The 21,659-nt window shown below is 39.5% G+C and overlaps 1 protein-coding gene across 1 annotated transcript in view; it reads right to left on the minus strand.

Annotated features, from left to right (window-relative positions):
* The window catches only part of Spon1 (spondin 1, extracellular matrix protein), a 261,972-nt gene that overhangs the window by 131,570 nt on the left and 108,743 nt on the right, over positions 1 to 21,659 (minus strand). The window contains exons 4-5 of the mRNA XM_013034153.1: positions 18,969 to 19,042; positions 13,238 to 13,360 (exon numbers count right to left, since the gene is read on the minus strand). Coding sequence (XP_012889607.1) covers positions 13,238 to 13,360; positions 18,969 to 19,042 — 197 coding nt within the window. The remainder of the gene's footprint in view (positions 1 to 13,237; positions 13,361 to 18,968; positions 19,043 to 21,659) is intronic.

The raw sequence follows: 21,659 nt of genomic DNA on the forward strand, positions 1-21,659 counted from the left end.
AGAAGAGAAGGAATATTTGACAAAAAACATACTTCTCGTAGAATTAAAGAGGAAAGGTCTCTTGTTGAAAGGACTTGTAGAGTAGAAAAGTATTTTTTTAAAATCAACATCCAGTAAGAAGGAAGAAAACTTGGGAAGCATAGAGAAGTATCAATCTCTTTAGCAAGAAACAAAAATTAGATTAATGTTGGATGTCTAAACAGCTATACATAAGAATACAATGTTTTATAGTTGAAAAGAAAATGGTTTTGAATCTAGATCTTATAGTCAGCCATATGTCATTGAAATGTGAGAACATAAAAAAATAAAAACACTCTCAGGCATATAAAGACTTAGGTGTTTGCCTTGCAAAGACCTATTATAAAAAATACTCTTATAAAATCTCTAATCAGAGACAAGCTGCAGAACATTGGTGCTCAGAACTTTAGCAAAGCTTATGGTTGTATAACAAAGCAAAGAACAAAGAAAAGGAAAAGAAATTATCCATAATAATCAGAAAATAAAATTCTAGAAAGAAATGGGTATAAGATATGCATTTATATAGACAGATGGTAGAGACTAAAGGAATCTGAGAGCACGAAAAAGCACTAGGGGCTGGGTGCCCTTGGCTCATACCTGTAATTCTAGCTACTCCAGGAGGGTGAGATCTGAGGATTGTGGTTTTAAAGCCAACCTGAGCAGAAACGTTCATGAAACTCTTAGCTCCAATTAACCACCAAAAAGCCAGAAGTACAGCTGAGGCTCAAGTGGTAGAGTGCCAGCCTTAAGCATAAAAGTTCAGAGGCAGTGCCTAGTAATAGCACAAGAAGAAGGGGGGGGCGGACAAAGGCGGGAAGGAAGGAAGCAAAGAAAACAAGCAAGAAAAACAAGGAAGGAAGGGCAAGCATTCAGTATATTTGGAGAAAGACAGTGACATTATCATTCTTATGAGGTTAGAAGATAAAAATAAACAGGAGTATGTGTCTTATGTAAGAACAAACAAAAATGCATTGGATAACTTTTAAATCTATGAAGAAAATGGAATTAAGGCAATGGAAACAAAAGAAGGTGCACAAAAGTAAACATAAATAGGAAAATATGAAATAAGTTGGCATAAAATTATGGTATGACAGTAATCTCAGTAACCCTGGAGGTAAGTGGAATGAAATAAAAACTAATAAAGCGAGAGAGGCCTTTTGTGGACCAATAAAGCTGATGCATTGTGAAGCAAGTAGCATATCTGTTGGTATCTGAGATGAAATAAGGAAAAAGAAAATATACTGAAGAAAATATACTGAAACTGAGCGCTGGTGGTTTATGCTTATAATCCTAGCTACTCAGGAGGCTGAGATTTGAGGATCACAGTTTGAAGTCAGAATGGGCAGGAAAATCCTTGTGAGATTCTTATCTCTGATTAACTACTCAAAAACCAGAAGTGGCACCATGGCTTAAGTGGTAGAACACTAGCTTTGAGCACAAAGAGACTCAGGGATAGCTCCCAGGCCCTGAGTGCAAGCCCCACAACCACCAACAACAACAAAAAAGAAAATATATTGAGTTATTGTAAAAGACCCTTAGTTAATACAACAAAGTAGAAATAATATGTAACATACTTTCTCACCAAAACAAATAAAATTAAGAGCAAAAATATAAATTAAAAAATTTTATGTCTCACCCTGAAAACATTACAGGAAGGAATAGAAGAAACTCTAGGGCTCCTTGGCATAGGCCAAAATTTTCTTAATAGAGACCCAGAAACACAACAAATCAAAGAAAGGTTGGACAAATGGGATTGCATGAAACTGCAGAGCTTCTGCATGGCAATGGACATAGCTAGCAAGATCAATAGACAACCCACAGATTGGGAGAAGATCTTCACTAGCTATACAACTGACAAGGGTCTCATATCTAAAATATACTTAGAACACAAAAAAATAAATCCCCCAACAACAAATCCTCAAAGAAACAACTGCCCAATTAATAAGTGGGCTAAAGATTTAAAGAGACTTCTCTGAAGAGGAAATAAGATGGCCAATAGACACATGAAGAAATGCTCAACCTCTAGCCATAAAAGAAATGCAACTCAAAACAACATTGAGATTCCACCTCACCCCAGTTAGAATGGTTATAATTAAGAAATTAATAACAACAGATGCTGGAGGGGATGTGGCCAGAAGGGAACCCTACTGCATTGTTGGTAGGAGTGTAACCTTGTTCAACCACTTTGGAAAGCAGTATGGAGGTTCCTCAAAAGACTCCACAGAAACTCCCCTATGACCCAGCAATCCCACTTTTGAGCATTTACCCAAATGATCACAAACAAGGCCATACTAAGGCTACCAATACAACTATGTTTATCGAGGTATTATTTACCATAGTTAAGATATGGAACCAGCCCAGATGCCCCTCAGTAAATGAATGGATCAAGAAAATGTGGTGTATATATATATACATATATGTATACACACAATACACATATATGTACATATATACACATTGTATACATATATATGTACACATATATACACATGTATATATATATATATATATGTGTGTGTATACACACATACACAATGGAAGTCTACGCCTCCATCAGAAAGAATGACATTGCCCCATTTGTTAGGAAATGAAAAGACTTGGAAAAAATATATTAAATAAAGCCAGCCAGGCCCAGAGAAACTTAGTCCCATGGTTTCCTTTATTTACAATAACTAGTATATAGGACAAGCACAAGAGGTCAAAAGCTATGTACATATAACCATATAAGATGTTGCTAAGCTAAATGAAGCCCAAGATAGGGACATGAGATTCTATCTTTCTTGTTGTTCTTTTTAATGCACTTACACTATGTGATTTTGTTTCTTTGTATGTTCTTCCCCCATAGTATAACCCCTGTTGTTACTGTATTTGATTCTTGTGCCCTGCACCTTGTACAGACGTTTTTCTAATTTGGGGAGGGGAAGGGAAATAACAAAATGCTGAAATAAGGATACAGGATGACCCATTGTAACAATGAGATGGACAAGACACTATGTTGAAAATGAACTTTACAACTTTGCAGGGATGTGTATGAGAGGATAAGGAGGAATTTGAGAGGTAGGGAGGAAAGGGATGGTAGGAGAAAACCAAAGGAGGGGAAACAAGGCTCGATAGGAAATGGACTCATTACCTTGCTCATGTAACTTTAACCCCTCTGTACAGTATCTTTACAATAAAATTTATATTTAAAAATTCTATTAGAAATTTTTAAATGCTCTGCTAATGAATAAGTATATCAAGAAGAGAAAGTGCACAAATGCTTTCTTTTTTTTTTTGTCCATTGTGGGGCTTGAACTCTGGGGTTGGGTGCTGTCCCTCAGCTCTTCAGCTCAAGGCTAGCACTCTACCACTTAAGCCACAGTGCCACTTCCAATTTTTTCTGCTTATGTGGTGCTGAGGAATTGAACCCAGGGCCTCGTGCATGCGAGCCACCTTCCCAGCCCCTGCACAAATGCTTTCTATTACAGGAATAATACGAAAAGTGCATATTCAAATCTCCAGAATAGGCCTCAAGGTTCACCTAAAAATTTCACATTCATTATTAATAAAAACAAAAATACAAAAGCAGAAAAATCAGCATGCAAAGCAAACATTTTCCAGAAGAATGAAAGGCAAATCCAAAAAGAATAGGAGGAGGAGAATAGTGTCTATTAAAGCAGATGTATGGAAATTAGAAAAGGGTAACAATGGCATTATTGAATTACCTAACAAAGCTTATTAGATCAAGTCAAGCCACCGCAGGGAAGTTAAGGGAGAATGATCTTCTTGCACTCCACTGTTAAATGCTAAGAACTATGAAAATCTGGATAAAGGGATCTGGATAAAGGGGATGATTTGGGGGTGGGAGAAGAGTGGAGGGTCCTTGGGCTTGAACTGAGGGTTGTGTACTCTCCCTAAGCATTTAGGGAACCACAGATCTATGTCCAGCTTTTTGGCAATTGATTAGAGTTAAGATTTCATAAACTTTTTGCCTATACTGGCTTTGAACCATAATCCTCAGATCTTAGCCTCCTGAGTAGCTAGGATTACAGGTATAAGCCACTATTGGGCTCCATCTATGTATCTATGTATCTATCTATTTATCTACCTACTTATCTATGAATGAATGTATTATAGAAGATTCTTGCCAAAGAATGAGAAAGAAACAATAGAAATTGAATAGTAATGAAGAAAAGAAAAAAGCATTCTTCTTTTTGTAAGAAAATTACAATCCATTTCTTATAGAATCTATAGAATCTTGAGTAAGATAAAAATGAATTAGGTTCAATTTTTATGTATACTTATTAAAACTTGGAGGAAACCTAATGCAAACTGAAAAATCTCAGCCATAATAATAAAAAACAGATATAAAGAATGCTAGGAATTAACTTCATGAAGGGTACACAGGAAAGAAATGCCAAAGCTTTCATGGGAGGAGAAAAAAATCACTGAGGAAAAATTAAATTTATTAAATTCTTGGTTTTTACAGAAATTGTAGGAAATATGATCCATGCAAACATATTCTACATTATTGAAGAGTCTCCTTTCAGCTGAAAAATCTAGAAACCACCTACCTAACAAGAAAGTATGGAAGCATCCGCTCACAATGTTGCTCCTTTGAATGTGTTAGGTGAGATGAGAGTGCAGGGTAGGAACAAGGAGAAGGAATTAGAAGAGCTGACAATGCATGGTCGAGTTGGCATCCGAAGTTAGCCCAGACTTGGAGAAAAAGACAGCCTCATGTATCTCTCTTGGTCTTGGGAAAATAGTGAGGGGCAAAATGGAAGCATGGAAGAAGTGGGGAGAAGCTGTGACTCAGAGAAAGTGGCAGTGAGGGGCACATATACTCCTAAGCAAAATCCTAGAGCAAAGCTAAAGTCCCGGTGATAACTGAATTGATAGTATTTGTACTTCATTTTATTTTACTTTAATTTTATTTTATTTTATTTTTGTGCCAGTCCTGGGGTTTGAACACAAGCCCTGAGCTTTTTAATAGTGCTAGTATAATAGCACTTGAGCCACAGCTCCATTTTTCCAGCTTTTTGCTGGTTAATCTGAGGTAAGAGTTTCATGGACTTTCCAGTCCAGACTGCCTTTGAACCATGATCCTCAGATCTCAGCCTCCTGAGTAGAATCACAGGTGTGAGCCACCAGTGCCATTAATATGTCTTAATAAAGTAATATATGTACCGAGTCTAAGCATCAGTTTCTGAGGAGGAGGGAGCATCAGAGTCCCACAGGAAACAGATGGCACAGTCAAAAGGCATAAAAGCAGAGGGCTTGAAGGGACAACTTATAAGGGTGTAGCAAGGGTTAAAGGAAAGCAGTAGGAAAGGTGAAGCTCCCAAGTGGGAAAGCACATGCAATATCTTCTAGCGGGCAGTGTGGTTTCTGGAGAAAAAAAAAAGGAGATCAGTAGCTGGAAGAAAGACTGGCTGGACAGGAGCTGTGGCTCTTGGCAGAACTCTGTCCATCCTCACTGAATCCAGTGGGAGGCTAGAGGAGGGAGCCAGGCAAGGAGGTTGCTAGAGGTTACTTTCCCAAAGCAGACTGGAGAAAAAAGCAGAGAGTGGATCTGGGGGTTACAATGAAAATCTTCCTCCAACGCACAGGCAAATACTTAGAGGTGCTAGAGGAAATATCTCTTGCACTGTAAGTGTGGAGTGGTGCTTTGGGCTTGGATGTCAATGGTCACAGGGGATGGGTGTCACAAGGTTCACGGTCAAAGGACTTAAGTACAATCCTCTTTAAAGACAGTGTCCTTGGAGAACAACATTTCCTACCCAGCACATGAAGAGAACCGGAGTGCGTCTTGAAGACAGTCAGGAGTCTGGGGTGAACAAATAGCTCTCCCCTGAGAATTCAGTTACAGATGTGGACTTGGACATTGTTCTATAGTACAGTGCAGAGGTTGGATTCCCTCTCTCCTCAGGTCACAGACTGCTACTTCTTTTTCTAAATACTAGATTTCCCTATTCCCATTATTCTAGAACTTCTTTTTCCTTTATTACCTGGAGCACTGGGTCTTCCTTTAACTTCCAAGGCTTTTCCTGTGTCCTGTGAAGTAACTTGGATCAGTTTTCACACATTTCCCGGTGGGACCTTAAGGCTCAACTTTCCCCACCTGACCAAGACAGTGTTTCCTCACTCTACCAAGACAGTGGCCAGCTGGTCCTCCATCAGCCCCAGTATTGGCGACTTTCCTTATTTGGTGTGGTCTTCTTTCCTTTTGTCTAGGTTTACATTTTCATTGGTTATCTAATGTTATCTTTGTGAGATTTTGGAAAAGAGCAGCAATTACTGTGCTTGTTTTCAATCTTCCATGTTTAACTGTTGGCTTTCCTTCTCCACTTCTGTCACAAAAGAGTAAATGGTTGCCCAGCTAGAAGAACATAATCACTCAGCTTTGGAAGGGATTTCTCCATGGCAGAAGGAATCAGTGGCCCTGCTGTTGTGATTATGCCACGAGGCACTTAGATTAATCATTATTTCTGGTTGTATCTGTGAGGATGTTTTTGCTGTTTTCTGAATTAGGTTACTGTTTGAACAGCAAATTTGATAAAGTAGATTACTGAAGGCCCAAAAAGAACAAAAACACAGAGGAACAAAAGATTCATCTTTGCATTATGCCTGTGTGCTTGATCTGAGAAATTTGTCTTCTTCTGTTGGACTAGGATTAATGTCATTAGCTTCCCTTGTTCTCGGGTTTTTGGCCCCAAACTACAACTACATCACTGGCTTTGCTGGGTCTCTAGCTTGGAGATGGCAGAGTGTGGGACTTCTTAGATTTATACTTGTATGAGCCAACTATTCATAATAAATCTATGTATCTATCTACCTGTCTTGTCTCTCTCCTCTTATTGGCTCTTTTTCTGGAGATCCCCAACTAGCAGAGTATTTGGTTTTATTTCTGAAGTCAGATTTGGAGAGGAAGCCTACAACCCACATTTTCCTTGTTTAAGTCACTGTACTAATCGCCCCCCTACCCCCAATGGTTGGTTTTATTTAAAGCAAGCTAGCTATTACAGAGATAACTATTCCAAGGGTATTTCTGGATTTAATTCAGTCCCACTTAAAATTCTGACAGGATCTTCTGCAGAGTTTGATGACACAATTTTAAAATCATTTGTACAAATAGAAAGACAATAATACTGAGGAATATTTTTAAAAGAAAGAACACCTCCATTTCCAAGTCAAACACCTGGCTGTTCAGCTTTAATGTTTTCTCTGTCTGTCTCTATCTCTTGCATCCAAACAATGACAAATCCTGCTGTTAAAATACAGGCCACATCTCTCCATGCCCCCTTATCCTAACCACTACTTCCACCTCCATGGTTCAAGCCACTCCAGCTCCAGCTAAATCACTACTCACTGTCTTCCTAATCCATTTCTTCACAGGACTGATCTCCATGCAAGCTACCTACCATCCCATCCCTCCTTGACCTACCACTTCAGTATCTTTTCATTACCTATCTCCTTCTACTCTATTCTTCACTCACTTTGTAACTGCTTCTTGTATCTATTCATCATTCAATTTATTCAAAACTTTCAATGTGCTAGACAATGTGCAAAGAAAGCTCTGGAAAGATAGTAAGTAAAATCAGACCTCAACTGTGCCAATACCCTAGAGACTTGAAAGGCAAAAGACAATAAACATTTAAAACAGACCCAAGTGTGTAATTAAGCCAATGACAATTTAACATAATATTGTGTATAGCCATTAAATTGGCCAAATTGGAACAAAAAGCTGAAATTGAGTACTGGGGAAGCTGGGAGAAATATTTATTATTGGTAATGTGGTGATTCAATACAAATGCTTTTAGAGAAGAATCTGCAAGTGATCTCAGGAGTCCAAAAAAATCTATAACCTTGGAGTCTCATCTTACTCTTGGGAAATTATTTCAAGAAAGGGGGAAGTATGAAGACTTTAAATAATCACAGTGCTTAAAAAATAATCACAGTACTCTCTAATGTACCAAAAGATCTGACATTACCTAAATAGTAAAAGAATAGTTGTATCAGTTGTTTGAGTAAGCTAATGACATTAATTATAAGTATGAAAAAAACCAATCACATCAAATAATACATAATCTATTTGGATGTAATATAGGAACTATAGAAAATATATGTAAAAATTAAAATAGTTTTCAAGTGTTAAAGAGGTACTTTTTGTGGAGTTAGACATATTTTCTTTTCAGAAGTAAGCCAATAGAGAAGGTAGAATTTTATTGTAAAATTAACTCTGATTGGGTATCATGTATTTCTCAATGGCCAAATTAACAGTTTAGATAATGTGTTGTCAAATGAAAACAATGTTTCTGGGGAAAACATCACCCATCAATATTTTAAAGAGTATTTGTTAAATTTGTTAAATAGTATTGAAAGAGATGCTTTGTTGCAGTGGAGGAAATTCAGTGGCTCCCACGATCCAGGGAGATGAGAGGGGGCCTGCAGGAAGCAGGCAGGAAGCATTTTGTCAAAAACCCAAAAGCTGTATTGAGACCTGGAGATTAAAGAGACCTAGTATCTGGTAGGAAGCTCCCAATCCTGTGGCAAAGACTGGGCCTGTCTCCAGCCCTCAGGACATCCTTATATGCCTGGTTAGCCTGTTCATGAGAAGCAGCTGCTCTCAAGATTCCCGCCACTGGGAGCTTCAGACTGGCAGTGATGGTAATGGACATCATGGTGCTGGTAGTTTCTACTGCTTCAGAATTCAGTAGGTCTGATCGGACACAGTGAACCCACAACTTCTCTTTCTGGAATCTCAGCTAGGGTAACTGCAGAGATGATCTGCAGATCATACATTGTTGCATGACAGATCAGATGGCACAGAGATAGTACTAGCTGAGTTAGTACAGCAGGGCCTCATTAGAAGATGTTTGGTGCAGAGATGTTTATTTAAAGACTGACTGCTTTGTGACAACCTCCAAAGGAAGGCAAAAGGGAATCAGGATCTAAGCTTTGTTTTTTTCATCTGGATACTTGCAGGCTATGCGATCTGACCCACAATTTCTTTGTCCTTCGGGTTTTTTTCCCCCCTCATTCATAAAATTGGGAAGCAAAACATATATGGGTCATATTTAAAAGGGATTTCTAGAGCTACTTGATTAGGGGTGTTTTGAAAGTATTTCATTATTTGTAGATGGTCAGTGGAGATTTATATATATATATATATCAGAGGAGGAATACCAGAAGCTACCTAGGCCATTCTCCTGCCTCCCAGAGGTGTACAGTGTCCCAATGAAGGGAAACCCAGAAATATCATTTGGAACAAGCCATTATGTACTATTGAGAAGCCAACCATAGATGCGTCTCACTCTGATGGCTAAACACACAAGTGCTCGCTAAATTCTCCAGGTAGTGCTCAGTGTGAATTCTTAAAGGAAAATTACTCAAAGGGGACTGAAAGCTGTGAGCCTTAGGCTGCTCTCTAGCTCGTCCTTGAGGTTCTCCCAAGTGTGATCTAGATTCCTGGGAACCCTGCAAGGCTTTCTGAGTGGCCGAGAGGTGAAAACATTTTTTTTGAATAATCTTAAGACATCATTTGTTTTTCACAGTGTGACATTAATGCTGGCATTGAACACAGGTCAAGGGAGGGACCCTGAACTATATTCATAGTAAATGCATTTTTCATGACCATATGCACACAGAAGACCACAAAAAGTCAGTTTCACGTACAAATGTCCTCGATGTAATAAGCAAATGATTAATTTTATTAAGTCACTTCCTTTGAGTATATATATCTGATTATTCTGAGTAACTAATCATGAAATAACAAATGCACTTCAGTTATATACTGAAGTACTCTGCTCTGAAAAGAAAACACTTATGTGATTCTGCGTGGGGCAAGCTAGGACTAGACACTTTTTTATAGTCATAAAACATCATATTTACTTGAAAGAACCAATGACAGGCAAATTATGGTTATTTAGACTTGGGAATTTGGCAGACATTTTCTCAAAAATGAAGTGAGCCTGTCACTTGAAGGAAAACAGTACTGTCAGAAAACTGACAGTATTTATTGCCAATGATCAAATTCAAGCTTGCAAGCAAAAAATCAGAAGCTTAGAAGACCTGTATCCACTGCAATAAACTTAATAGCTTTCCGGTTGTCCAACACTTTTCTGATGGGCTTTGTAATCATATCAATGGATGGGATTTTAATAGGTTTAATAAAGTGTCTCAGTATTCGGATGATCTGCCTGGCTCAGTAAATCAACATTTTTCAAATAACTAGTGTATGGTGTTATACATTCATGCATTTATAAAAAGGTCCACCCACCCAAAGTGGAAGGTAAGGAGTACATTTTAGTGTAACAGAGTACATGTCCATTGATAAAAGTTCATATTAACATTATAGGCTACTACTTGTACAGTTTATATGGTTTGGGAAAATTATCTGTCAATATCTGGAGAAAATTCTCAAAATATTTCCCCCTTTCCAGTTACATACCCCTGGCAGACAGACACTTCAATTAAAATATACCACAACAGGCTGAACGGAGAAACAAAGGTGAGCAAGAATCCATGTGTCTTCTATTAAGCCAGACAAGAAAGGGATTGGCAAAAAAAAATGCCACTCTTCACTACATATCTTTTGTTTCAGACAACATAGTGATTTTCATAAAACATGGTATTCTGAGGACAGTGGTTCAAAACCAGTGCAGAGAGCGAAGTCTGAGTTACTATCTCTAATTAACCAGCAATATGTTAGAATGAGAGTGTAGCTCAAGTGGTGGAGAGCCAGCAAGGAGCAAGCAAGCTGAGCAAGTGCAAAACCCTGAGTTCAAGCCAGATAAATATTTAAAACATTCTCAGCTTTTGCTTTTGATGTGGTAAATATTAATAGATATAGCCCATATACATGTACACTATGGTGCATTGATGTTCATAATGAATTTTAAGCATGTGAAAGTGATCTTGAGACTTAAAGTCTTGAGAGCCAGCATCTGAATGTCCTTGCAAGGAAAGTGATACTTTGGATAGTAATCAATAAAGGACAGGGGGACTTCAAATGAATGTGCACTGTGGTCAGGAGGCTTTTCTGAGCTCCACAAGGGTTATCAAAGCAGATTCATCTTGGCAGTCCCAAGAGGAAATTCACCAAGAGGAAATTACGTAGGGTTGGCAGAACCTGCTGAGGACACCAAATTTCAGGCAGGTCCCAACTACAATTCCTTTTGCCTTTCCAAGTGGCTGTAGTCCCTTGAGTGTTAAACTCACCCTGTTCCCTCCAAGTAGCTCCAGGCTACAAGCAAGGCCTTGTTCAGTATTTGCTACCGAGTGTAAGCTACACACCTTCCCTTGTCATAGTAAGCACCACTCAGAGCTCAGTACCCAGTACTTGAGAAGGTACCAGTCCCTTTCAGGCACTGAGAATCAAAGATGGAAATGTCATGGCTTTTTGTCTTGGAGGATTTCTCTGTCTGGTAGCAAACAAAGACTTCTGAAAACGTAATTACAGTATGATGTGATAAATGTTGTTCTGTACATAGAGATCCCATTTTTCCAACCAAAAATTAAGGCATGATCTGACAATGAAACAATATCTAACAATGAAACAATCCTAGAAAATCTGGAACACATGTCTGCTATACTTATTAAACTCCCAACAACTCCACAGGAATTCTTTATAGCTTTGCACTTGATTTGCCTCAGAGGCCCAGAAACAATGGTTTTGTACCCTTCTCCATACCCCAATTACAGGAAATGACAGTGGCAGGGTAGAAAAAGGGTAAAAGCTGCCGAGGATTGCAAAAGATGAGTAATAGCTTCTAACATTTTATGTTCTGTGGGCTAGTAGATGGGAGAGCTACAGATTTTTTTTCCAGCATTTTTGTTCCAAGTGTTTTTTTTTTTCCTGTCTCCCCAGGCAGTGAGTCCAAGTGTGTTCACAAAGGTCTCCCACAGCAGCTGAGGCAGATCAGGCTGAAATCCAAAGTCAGAGGAATGAACTAGCAAGAGGTTTCTGAGATCCCAGCCCTTGATTTTATGTGGGTAAATGGAAACAATAGGGCTCTTGATCTGCCAAGAAATGTTGGTGTCCCCTCCAGGGTGGGCTGTCTGTAGACTAGAGAGGTTCTGGTGTGGCCTGGGTTCTCTCAAGCCCTAACCATGTGCTCTTTTTCTCCTTTCCTTTGGGGCCTGGACTCCATCCCACATCTGTTCCTCTCATTCCTATGGTTCTTTCTCAGCTGTGGTAACTCCCAGAATGAAAGACACAGAAAGAAATGGTGAACATCATGATATGCTCAGAGGCACACACAGACTTCCCGCCACCCACAGCCAGAGAATGGTCAGTCCAGAGTTAAAAGCAACTCCAAATAAAAGCAGGTCAAGGAGATGGAAACCCCCTTCTTCAACGGAAGAGGGGTCTATTTGATTCTTAGCAAATTATAGCTTCTCTAGCATAGGTTACTTTGAGGATTAAGTTAATATAGCATAGAAAAAATGCTTTGTAACTTCATAGCTGTATTTTCATTGGTGTGTGTATATGACTCATTAGTGTTGGTGTTCCGCTAATCCCCAAGTTACACAAGGACCTGAACTCCATCTTTGTTATTGTTGTTCACTGTTTAAATCTCTAGAGCTTCGCACAGGACCTGGCACATGTCAGGCATTTGTTGGGGCGATCACTGGGGGCAGTTCCTCTTTCAGGACCTAACCCATATAGCACTTGGAAGCCTTCTGACAACTTCAATAGATTAGCATTGGCTACCTACAGCCAGTATCATGAAGGGCTTGCAAAGCAATTATCTGCCACTGTATGGAAAAGGTGGACTGATTGATTACCAATGTCTGCTGGGCAGCAGCAGTGGTGGGCAGTGGACAGCGGGAAGGGGCCAGGAGGGGGTTGGATGCTGAGTAATTATCTATGATCAATAGAGACAAGACTAAGTCTCTTGGCCAATTACTTCCAGCACAAAAGTCATGTTTTATAACACGAGAGAGCTGTTTTAGGGCTAATATTACCAAATGTTCCTCCTAGAGATAAGCAGCGTGACTTCAGGAATTTTTTTTTCTTAAACTAAGAAAACATCAGAACAGTGCTATGCAAAGAAGCTAAAAGCATGCCACTATTATGTCTGCCTGCCTCCATTAATTTGCTTGCTTGGAATGTGAGATTCCTGAATCAATGGCTAATAGTGAGCAGAACTGACACATTGCAGCTTGTGTATCCCATGGTCAGAACTTGAGCCGTATGCTTTTCCCTAACCCAGAAAGTGGCTACTCTACTCACGAGGGTAATCCTTTGGATGAGTCTTCTCGGACCAGTTCCCATAAAACGTGAGTCTGTACTTGGCAGTTCCACAGGCACAGCAGTCTAAGATTGGTTTGTCAGTCACCCCATCAAATGTGGGATCTGAAACAAGAAGTCAGTAAGTTAGCAAGGAAATAGGACTCTTGTTAAGGAAGGCAGCGCCATATTGGTTTGCCTTATTCTCAACTCTAGAAATAAAGGTAGTATGTAGTTTTCATTGATTAGCAAGGCTCAGAATTACTAATGCTTGGAACTCTAAGTATGGAAACTATATCTTGCAAATGAAAAAAAAATCAAAATTTTTATTAAAGGCTCTATGGACCGGTAGGGCAGAATCTTAGGAAATCAGGGGTAAATTTTCCTCAGTAATTCTCTGTGATTTCTATTCTCCTTCCCTATCCATCACACAACAGGATTTCTCTACCAGATTTTCAAGGGAATTCAAGCATGTGTTTTCTCCAAGAAACAGTTTCTAGGCCAATAGACCAGACTAGAGAGGGAGCTTTGAAGGAGACAGTGAAAGCAACTAGAGAGAGATAACTGAGTGCTGAATTTTTTTCTTTTTTTAACGTAGATGCTTATACAGTCACATCACTTCTTGCCATACTTTCAGAGATTTTACTGAGAGGGGTAGAGATGTGTTCATAAGTTCAGTTTTACTTCTGAGTATACAAGCAGCCAGGAAAAACTTAAGATTCCCCCTCTGCCCCCATCTTTAGCTGTGAATAGCTGATAAGTGGGGAAAGAGAGATTGCATGAATAAATTCAGTATTTCCAATCGTCAAATCCACATCCCTAACTGGGCCTTGCTACCGCTTTCATCTGTTCTGCTTCCTGCAAGATGAAAACAAAGACTATGGATGCAACTTGCTTCAATTGCTTCTTTTAGTCTCCAGCAGTATTAACACAAATCTTCTCTTTCTTTGTTAAGTTGTACATGTATTCTTAAATATTGCACAAAGAGCAGCAGCAAAGAGTGTAAAAAATCATTTTGCACGTCAGAAAGAACATTTTGCAAGTCTTATCAAATTCACTGGGTTCATTGGCTTGAAATCACTAATAGGTAGACATGAGTTCTGGTTTCTAGGATGCACAGAAGGATGGAACACTGTAATAGTAACAACTACAATGCACTGAATCCTTGTGTGTACTGAGCCTTTTTTTGTATATGGTATCATTTATCCTAATCATTCTAGCAAGTATTTTGGTTATCCTTATTTTATAGACTGGTAAACTGAGACAGATTAGGTGACTTGCTCAAGGTCATGGGCTTAGTGAACAGTGCAGGGAGAATTGTAGCCCAGGTCTTTTTAGTCTAGGGCCCGTGCCTTTCACCTCTGCAATGCATTATTACACAAAGAACCTACTCTTGGGAGAGTTTTGCATAAATAAGAATAAACCATTTATGTTTCTCTGTTCTTTATTGTAAATAATTTAACTTTTTGCTTTTAAAGATATTTCTGTTTGGCTTTCTCCAAACAATGATGCATTTAAAAAAATAACTCTTGGCATAGCTCTGGGATTTAAGAAAAATAATTTTTATTTATTTTGTTCCAGTACTGGGGCTTGAACTCAGGGCTAAGGTACTCTACCTTAGTTTTTTTTTCTTCAAGGCTGGTACTCTACCATTTAAGCCATACCTCCCCTTCTGGCTTTGCCTGGTTAATTGAAGATAAAGAGTTTCATGAACTTTTCTGCTCGGGTTGACTTTGAACCATGATTCTCAGATCTCAACCTCCTGTTTAGCTAGGATTAAAGGCACAGGCCACTGGTGTCTGACAACTCTGGGATTTCTAAAGAGCCTTGGCACCCTCCCAAAATATAAATGACTGCTTTTTGTACACTTGTGAGAGGCCACAGCATCCTCTGTGCCTAGGGACAGGCTCTCCATTTCCATGCATGCAGGGGTCCAGGATCTCATTCCTGTGTGAACCGCTTTGACCATTACAGAACAAGCCTTATTGAATAATTTCATGAAAGGCAGCATAAACCAGCAAGTCTAGAAGATTTTTGACCTTTTGTATTTCCAGTATAAGCTTATAATGCAAAAAAGATAAATTAGTTGTGCAAAAGGAATTCAGCACTAAGAGATATAATTGGGGGTTCAACTCTAACTACCAGACTCTGTTAAATGAGGCCGCAGTAATCTGGAAGACCAAAAAAAATAGGTCAATGGATAGCTATACCTTAGCCAACGGGCTTTCAAATTTAGGTGGTAAAGTTAAAGGTATGTCTAAGGATTTAAGAAATGCACATATAATAAACCTTCTAGCATTGTCAGGGAAAGTAGCTTCTAAAAAATAAATCTGTAGTTTTGAAAATAAAAACCACTTCCCACTGAGGGAAAGCCTGTTGACAATGAGCAAGTCTTACATAGGGCAGTGGTGACAAGTGTTAACTCTCTATGGCTCACTTTCTATGACTTAGGCTGTCAAATTCGATTAACTACTGACTTAAATAATGGCTGCAGATTCCCTTTGTGCCCCTCCCTCCCTCTCTCCCTTCCTTCCTTTTCTTTCTTTCATTCTTTCTTTTGTTCTTTCTTTTTTGGGGGTAGGAGTTCTTTATGTGATCTCAGGGCCTCACACTTGTAAGGCAGATGCTCTACTACTTGAACCACATTGCAAGCTCTTTTCTTGCATTGGCTGTTTTTGTGTGTGTCTGTGTGAAAATACTGTACAGAATACTGTACAGAGGGGTTACAGTTACATGGGCAAGATAATAAGTACATTTCTTATCAAGTAGTGTTGCCTCCTTCTTTGTTTCCCCTTCTCATCTCCCACCCCCGCCCCCGCGCTCTCCCCTGCCCCCCTGCCAAAGTTGTAAAGTTCCCCCCATGGTATAATCCCTGTTTGGCTGTTGTTTTGAGATACGATCTCACTTTATGCCTGGACTAGACTGGACTGTAATCCTACTTGTATTTCCCCACATCACTCTGATGATAGGTACACACCTATGCACCCAGCCATTGGTGGAGATGGAGTTTAGTTTTGTGAACTTTTTTTTGTCACAGCTGCTGGGCTGACCTTGAATCTCCATTCTCTGATCGCTGCTGCTTAGTAGCTAAAATTATAGACTTGAGCTCCATTTCTATTCTGAATCTGTTGGCTCCTCTTGTCAATTCTCCTCTGGTTTCCTTGGTCTTCTTCCTCTTCTTATTCCACTCAACTCTTTTTCAGTTCACATTCTGTCTTCCTTGCTTTTCTCTTTTTTGTTCTTCCTCTGTGTCACAGGATTGTGACATGGATCAGACTATGGAGGTACATATGACTATTACAGGTACCTTTTTGAATAGATTATGTTTGTCTTTTTTTGTTGTTGTTGTTGGTCATGAGTCTTGACCAGGTGTGAGTGCTGTCCTGGATTTTTTCATTTAAAGCTGGCATTCTACCACTCTGAGCCACAGCACCACTTCCAGTTTTCTGGCAGTTAACTGGAGATCAGAGTCTCATAAACTTTCCTGGCTTTGAACTGCACTCATCAGCTCTTAACCTCCTGAGTAGCTAAGATTACTGGTGTGAGCCACCAGTGCCCAGCCTTGTTTGTCTGTTCTTAACTGTAAGTAATTTAATGTTTTTGTGGCCTTAAAAAATGATTGCTACTTCTTTTTATCTTTTCATCTCTCAATTCTTCTCTTATGGATTGATGACTTCAACTGGGAAAAAATAGCTCCAAATTTCACTATACCATCGTTGATAGGTTTGATTTGACTCAACAAAGAGTTTCTCAAGATGATCTGCTTAGTTAATTGATTTCTCATGAATCTTTTGTCTCCAGGGATCAATTGATAAACCTACAGCCCAGGACCTGCAGGGCCTTTATTTTCCTGTCCATCAAGTTGGCATTGGTAAGTGGTCTTTGCATATTGATGGGATATTAATTGCTTGGATAGGATCTCTTGTAGGACAAGCAACTAGAGATTGGAGATGCCATCTTTGCTGGTACACAATCCACTGAACCTTAACACTATCACCATCCCAAACTTTAACACATGCCTCTTAGCACAAGGCTTCCTTCACACAGCACCAGAACCAAGACTTTAAAAAGTATTAACATTAACATGTTAACTTTATAGTTAATGATCCTGGTCACACCTGGGGATGTCAGTGATGTGTCTCCTAAGAATCTTCAGATCCTGGAAATAAAGCTGACAGACTAACAGAACCACACCACAATGGCAATGGTTAGCTACATAAAGGGGAAGACCAAGAGGTGGCCTGGGCATGCCTGATTCAGAAAGCCGCCACTCTAGTCCATAGTAACTGCATGGCATTTCATGGAGGTAGACTAGGAATAGGATTGTCATTTAGGAACTAAGGACCACAAAAGTTGAGAAAGACTGAGTGATCCTTTGGTGAGTCAAATACAGGAAAGTAAAGTTTCTAAAGCATCTCATGGTGGTATCCACTGGGAAGCCAGCCTACTGCTCTGGTCTTAACAGGACATCCAACACTATCTCCACAACTTCCATATAGGTCTTAGTTTTTCTCCAGCTCTGGAGACAATGCAATTGCTCAGCCAAAAGCAGTGACGCAAGTTACTAAAATGGGAGCTGGCCACTTTGACAGAAGACAGTGGTTCAGGGCACTGGCTCTCAGGGCCAAATCCTGCCCTTTAGTACAGGCTATATAATGCTAAGAGACCTATTTCAACTATGTCTCAGGCACTTCATGTATAGTAAGAAGTACATAATAATCTTTACCGTATAGAGTTGTGAAGATTACATGATCAAGGCAAATGACATGCAGTAAACACTCAAAAACATTCATTTTTATTATTTTCCCAGAAGATCTTTAACAAACTTTTTAATACTTTATAATTTTCTAGAATTGAAAAGGCTTATTTTTTCTCAAAAGTCTAATTGTGCTTGATACAAATAAAAATTCTGCAATAATGAACAGAAGTGAGATGATTAAGCTGTATAATTATACAGCATTTTTTAATTCTCATTATCTGATGACTTCTACACAGATATTAAAACAGTAGATTAACAAACAGCTTTTGATATAGATAGAAATAGCTACCTCTTAATGTCCATAGCATTTACTATGTAAATATACTACGTATATTTACATAAACATACTCTCCATGGGTAGGAGGGGCAACAGCAGACTCAAACCCAGGCTTGATTTGAACCCAAGACCCTGCTCTAACTTCCCCAGACTGCTAAGCCTCCATGAACTTTGCTAGAATGCCTTTCCCAGGAAAGGAGGTTTGATGGTCTTGCATACCTAAGAGCCAGGGTCCTGAAAGTGGTAAAATCATAAGGGCAGGTCCCCAGCCCCTGCAGGTCTTCCTTGAGAAAGAAAAAATCCCCCATATTGTCAAGATGTCACACAAGTTCCTGGGAATGATTTTTCCAGAGAAGCATTATAGACTTTTAAAAGATACACAATTGTGCATTCCTTAATTAAGTCCTGTGACTTATTCCAAGGAACCTCTTCAGAATAATCACTGTTTCACAAAAATAAGAAGCTGATACCAATATAAGGTACATTATCTCCTACCCAGGGAATCAAGCCGAGTAATTAGAGCTTAAGGCGGATCCAATTATCCACAGCACACAGCCAGATTAAAAATCGGAATTACATGAGGAGGCAGCACCCAGGGGAACTTAGAAGCCCGAATGCCCAAATTCCTGCAGTGATGCTCAAACTGAAGGAGCCTCCTTCCATTTATCTGCCCTTCTCGACCCACTGCACAGTCTTACCTTGTTCGCAAAGCTTCTTGGTCAGAGAGCCCTCATCTTGAAAATAAATAATGCGTTTCTGCACAATGCTGGCCCTATGGGGAAAAGAGATAAATAAACACAGTGGTGAAGAGGATAGGTTTAGAGAACCAGTCACCCATGGTTTTTCCTTGCTCCCTGACTGTGTGGCTCTGGGTGAGTCAGCTTAACTCTCTCTGCTTCATATCAGCAATTGGTATGGTAATAATATCTGCCTCATGGTGTCAGACAGTGTACCTTAAGACCACAGCACATGCCTAGAAGCCACTCAATTAATTACTGAGTTGTTATTGATAATGTAATTAAAGAAAATAAATCAACATATATCTAGGTGTTAGTGGCTCTCACCTATCATCCCAGCTCTGTGGATATCAGGAGGACTACAGTTCCAGGCAGCCCAGGCAAAAAAGTTTGTGAGATTTGGGCATGGTGGAGCAGGTCTGCGATCTCAGCTACAGCAGAACGCATAAATGGAAGAATAACAGTTCAGACTGGCCCAGGCAAAAGGTAAAATCCTTTATTAAAAAGTAATCATAGCAAAAAAAAAGAACTGAAATTGTGGTTCAAGCAGTACAGTATGTGCCTAACAATAATGAAATGCTGAGTTCAAATCCTGCCAAAAATTATAAAAAGAAGAAAGTGAATGAACAGATTTTTTAGTACCTTTTCTCAATGGTTCATTTTTATTCTCCCCTTCATATTAAACTATTGAGGCCATTTATAGATCAACCAAATTCAAATTATAGAAGCATGTCAAATCCTCTTCCTGAAGGGAAAAAAGGAATTTAAAAATATATTTTGATTTGTTCTGAAAATGTCATTCTATATCTTTTCTGAAAGTCTAGACAAAAACTGTCTCCTACATTCTGAACAAAGCCAACTTCAGCTGTGATATCTTTCAAACATGTCAAACACAGGCTCTCGGAATTTGGAAAAGCATATTTGGGGGTTGAGAAAGGACTTAATTTTGGTCAGCACATATTTTCTCTTTAAGCTAGGATTGCATAGACACACTGCTTCTTTAACGCACTCTGTTGTTTATTTTCAACCAGCCTTGAAAAGGTTGAATCCTGAAACCCAGTGTTCCAGTAATTTGAAAATCTACAACACTTAAAATTGAGCCAGTGCCAATAAATCTCAGGCCATTCCTATTGATTTTCTTCAGCAACGCTACTCAATCAAAAGGTAATTTTCACTTCGATACGCCCTATTTAACAGATAAAGGCATCCCTTGACTCCATTATAGCTGACCACGCTGAATAAGTGCTAGAGTCACACAATTTGCCCTGTGTCGGACGATCCCAAGCCCAAGATGGGCCTATGCTCTCTGCAGGGATCTACACCGAACGGCAGCAATTTCTCCACTGGTCTGGGTCAAGGCCAAGATGACTTTCCAAAGAAGTATCTACTCTACATCCAGTCTTGCACAAATGAATACAATTCAGCCACCTTATAGATGTCTTTTAAAGTCCTTATTCACTCAAGAGAGATGAGATGTTGAAATAAATGAATGAAATATGTTTCCTGTCTATACAAGGCTACTTTGATGGTTTACCCATTCTATTGACCATTAACTGAGAGTTTCATCAGGCCCAGAGAATAAGTCATCTCCATCCCTACAGCAAATAATAAAGTCTTTTATTAGAGTAACCACCACTGTGGGGGGGAGGGGAGAAATGACTGTGAGAAAAGCACTGCTTTTTAGACAATCCCTACCCTGTGTCTGAAGAACCTTTGGAAAGGGCAGGAGGTAGGCCTAGGGGTAAGTATCCCAGGTCCCACAATTCTCCTTCAACCAAAGGCACCATCCTTGTTTCAATTACAATAGCTTCCTCCCCATTCATCTTCCTGTTGTGTTTATGAATACATTTTCAACAGATCGTTGTGGGACTTATTTAGTGGTGGCACTGAGGGAGGTGGTGGGAGAATGTCATGAACAAGACAGATGGGCCTACACTTCTTATTCTCAAAGTTTAAACTATAGTAGGGGAAAGCTTCAAGCAACCACACACAGCACTACTAATGTGACTCAACTTGTGATTAAATGCTACACTGCAGACATCCATAGAGTATGGATAACCAAGCCAGGAAAGGCTCCCTGGAAATAATGGCTGGACAGAGAGCTGGAAGAGCAGGAGCTAACTACGCAAGTGGGAAGAAGAAAAAAGGAAGACCCATTATAAAGTCATTATGGTGGGGAGGGACATGGAGAAGCACTGTGAGATGAAGGCCCACATCACTCATAGCCTGCAGAGAGCATTTGACTACAGTTTAATGAGATAGCTTTGAAGAGCACATTCTGGGGTCTGCGATGATCACATTTGCTCTTTAAAAGAACATTTGAGCTGGGCACCGGTGACTCATGGTGGCCCTGAGTGGCTAGTAATCCTAGCTATTCAGGAGGCTAAGATCTGAGAATCATGGTTTAAAACCAGCCAGGACAAGAAAATCCCTCAGACTCTTATCTTGAATTAAACACCATAAAGCCTGAATTGGATCTGTGGCTCAAGTGGTAGAACACAGCCTTGAGCAAAAAAGCTCAGGGACTGTACCCAAGCCCTGGCCTCCAGCTGCAGGCCAGGCAAAACAAACAAACAACAGCAAAAAAGAGCATTTGGACCATTGAGTAAACATGATTATGTGGGTAGTGTGCATAGATGTTCCATGGAAATA

The sequence above is a fragment of the Dipodomys ordii genome, unplaced genomic scaffold, assembly GCF_000151885.1.
Source record: "Dipodomys ordii isolate 6190 unplaced genomic scaffold, Dord_2.0 Scaffold183, whole genome shotgun sequence".
Taxonomy (NCBI): Eukaryota; Metazoa; Chordata; class Mammalia; order Rodentia; family Heteromyidae; genus Dipodomys; species Dipodomys ordii.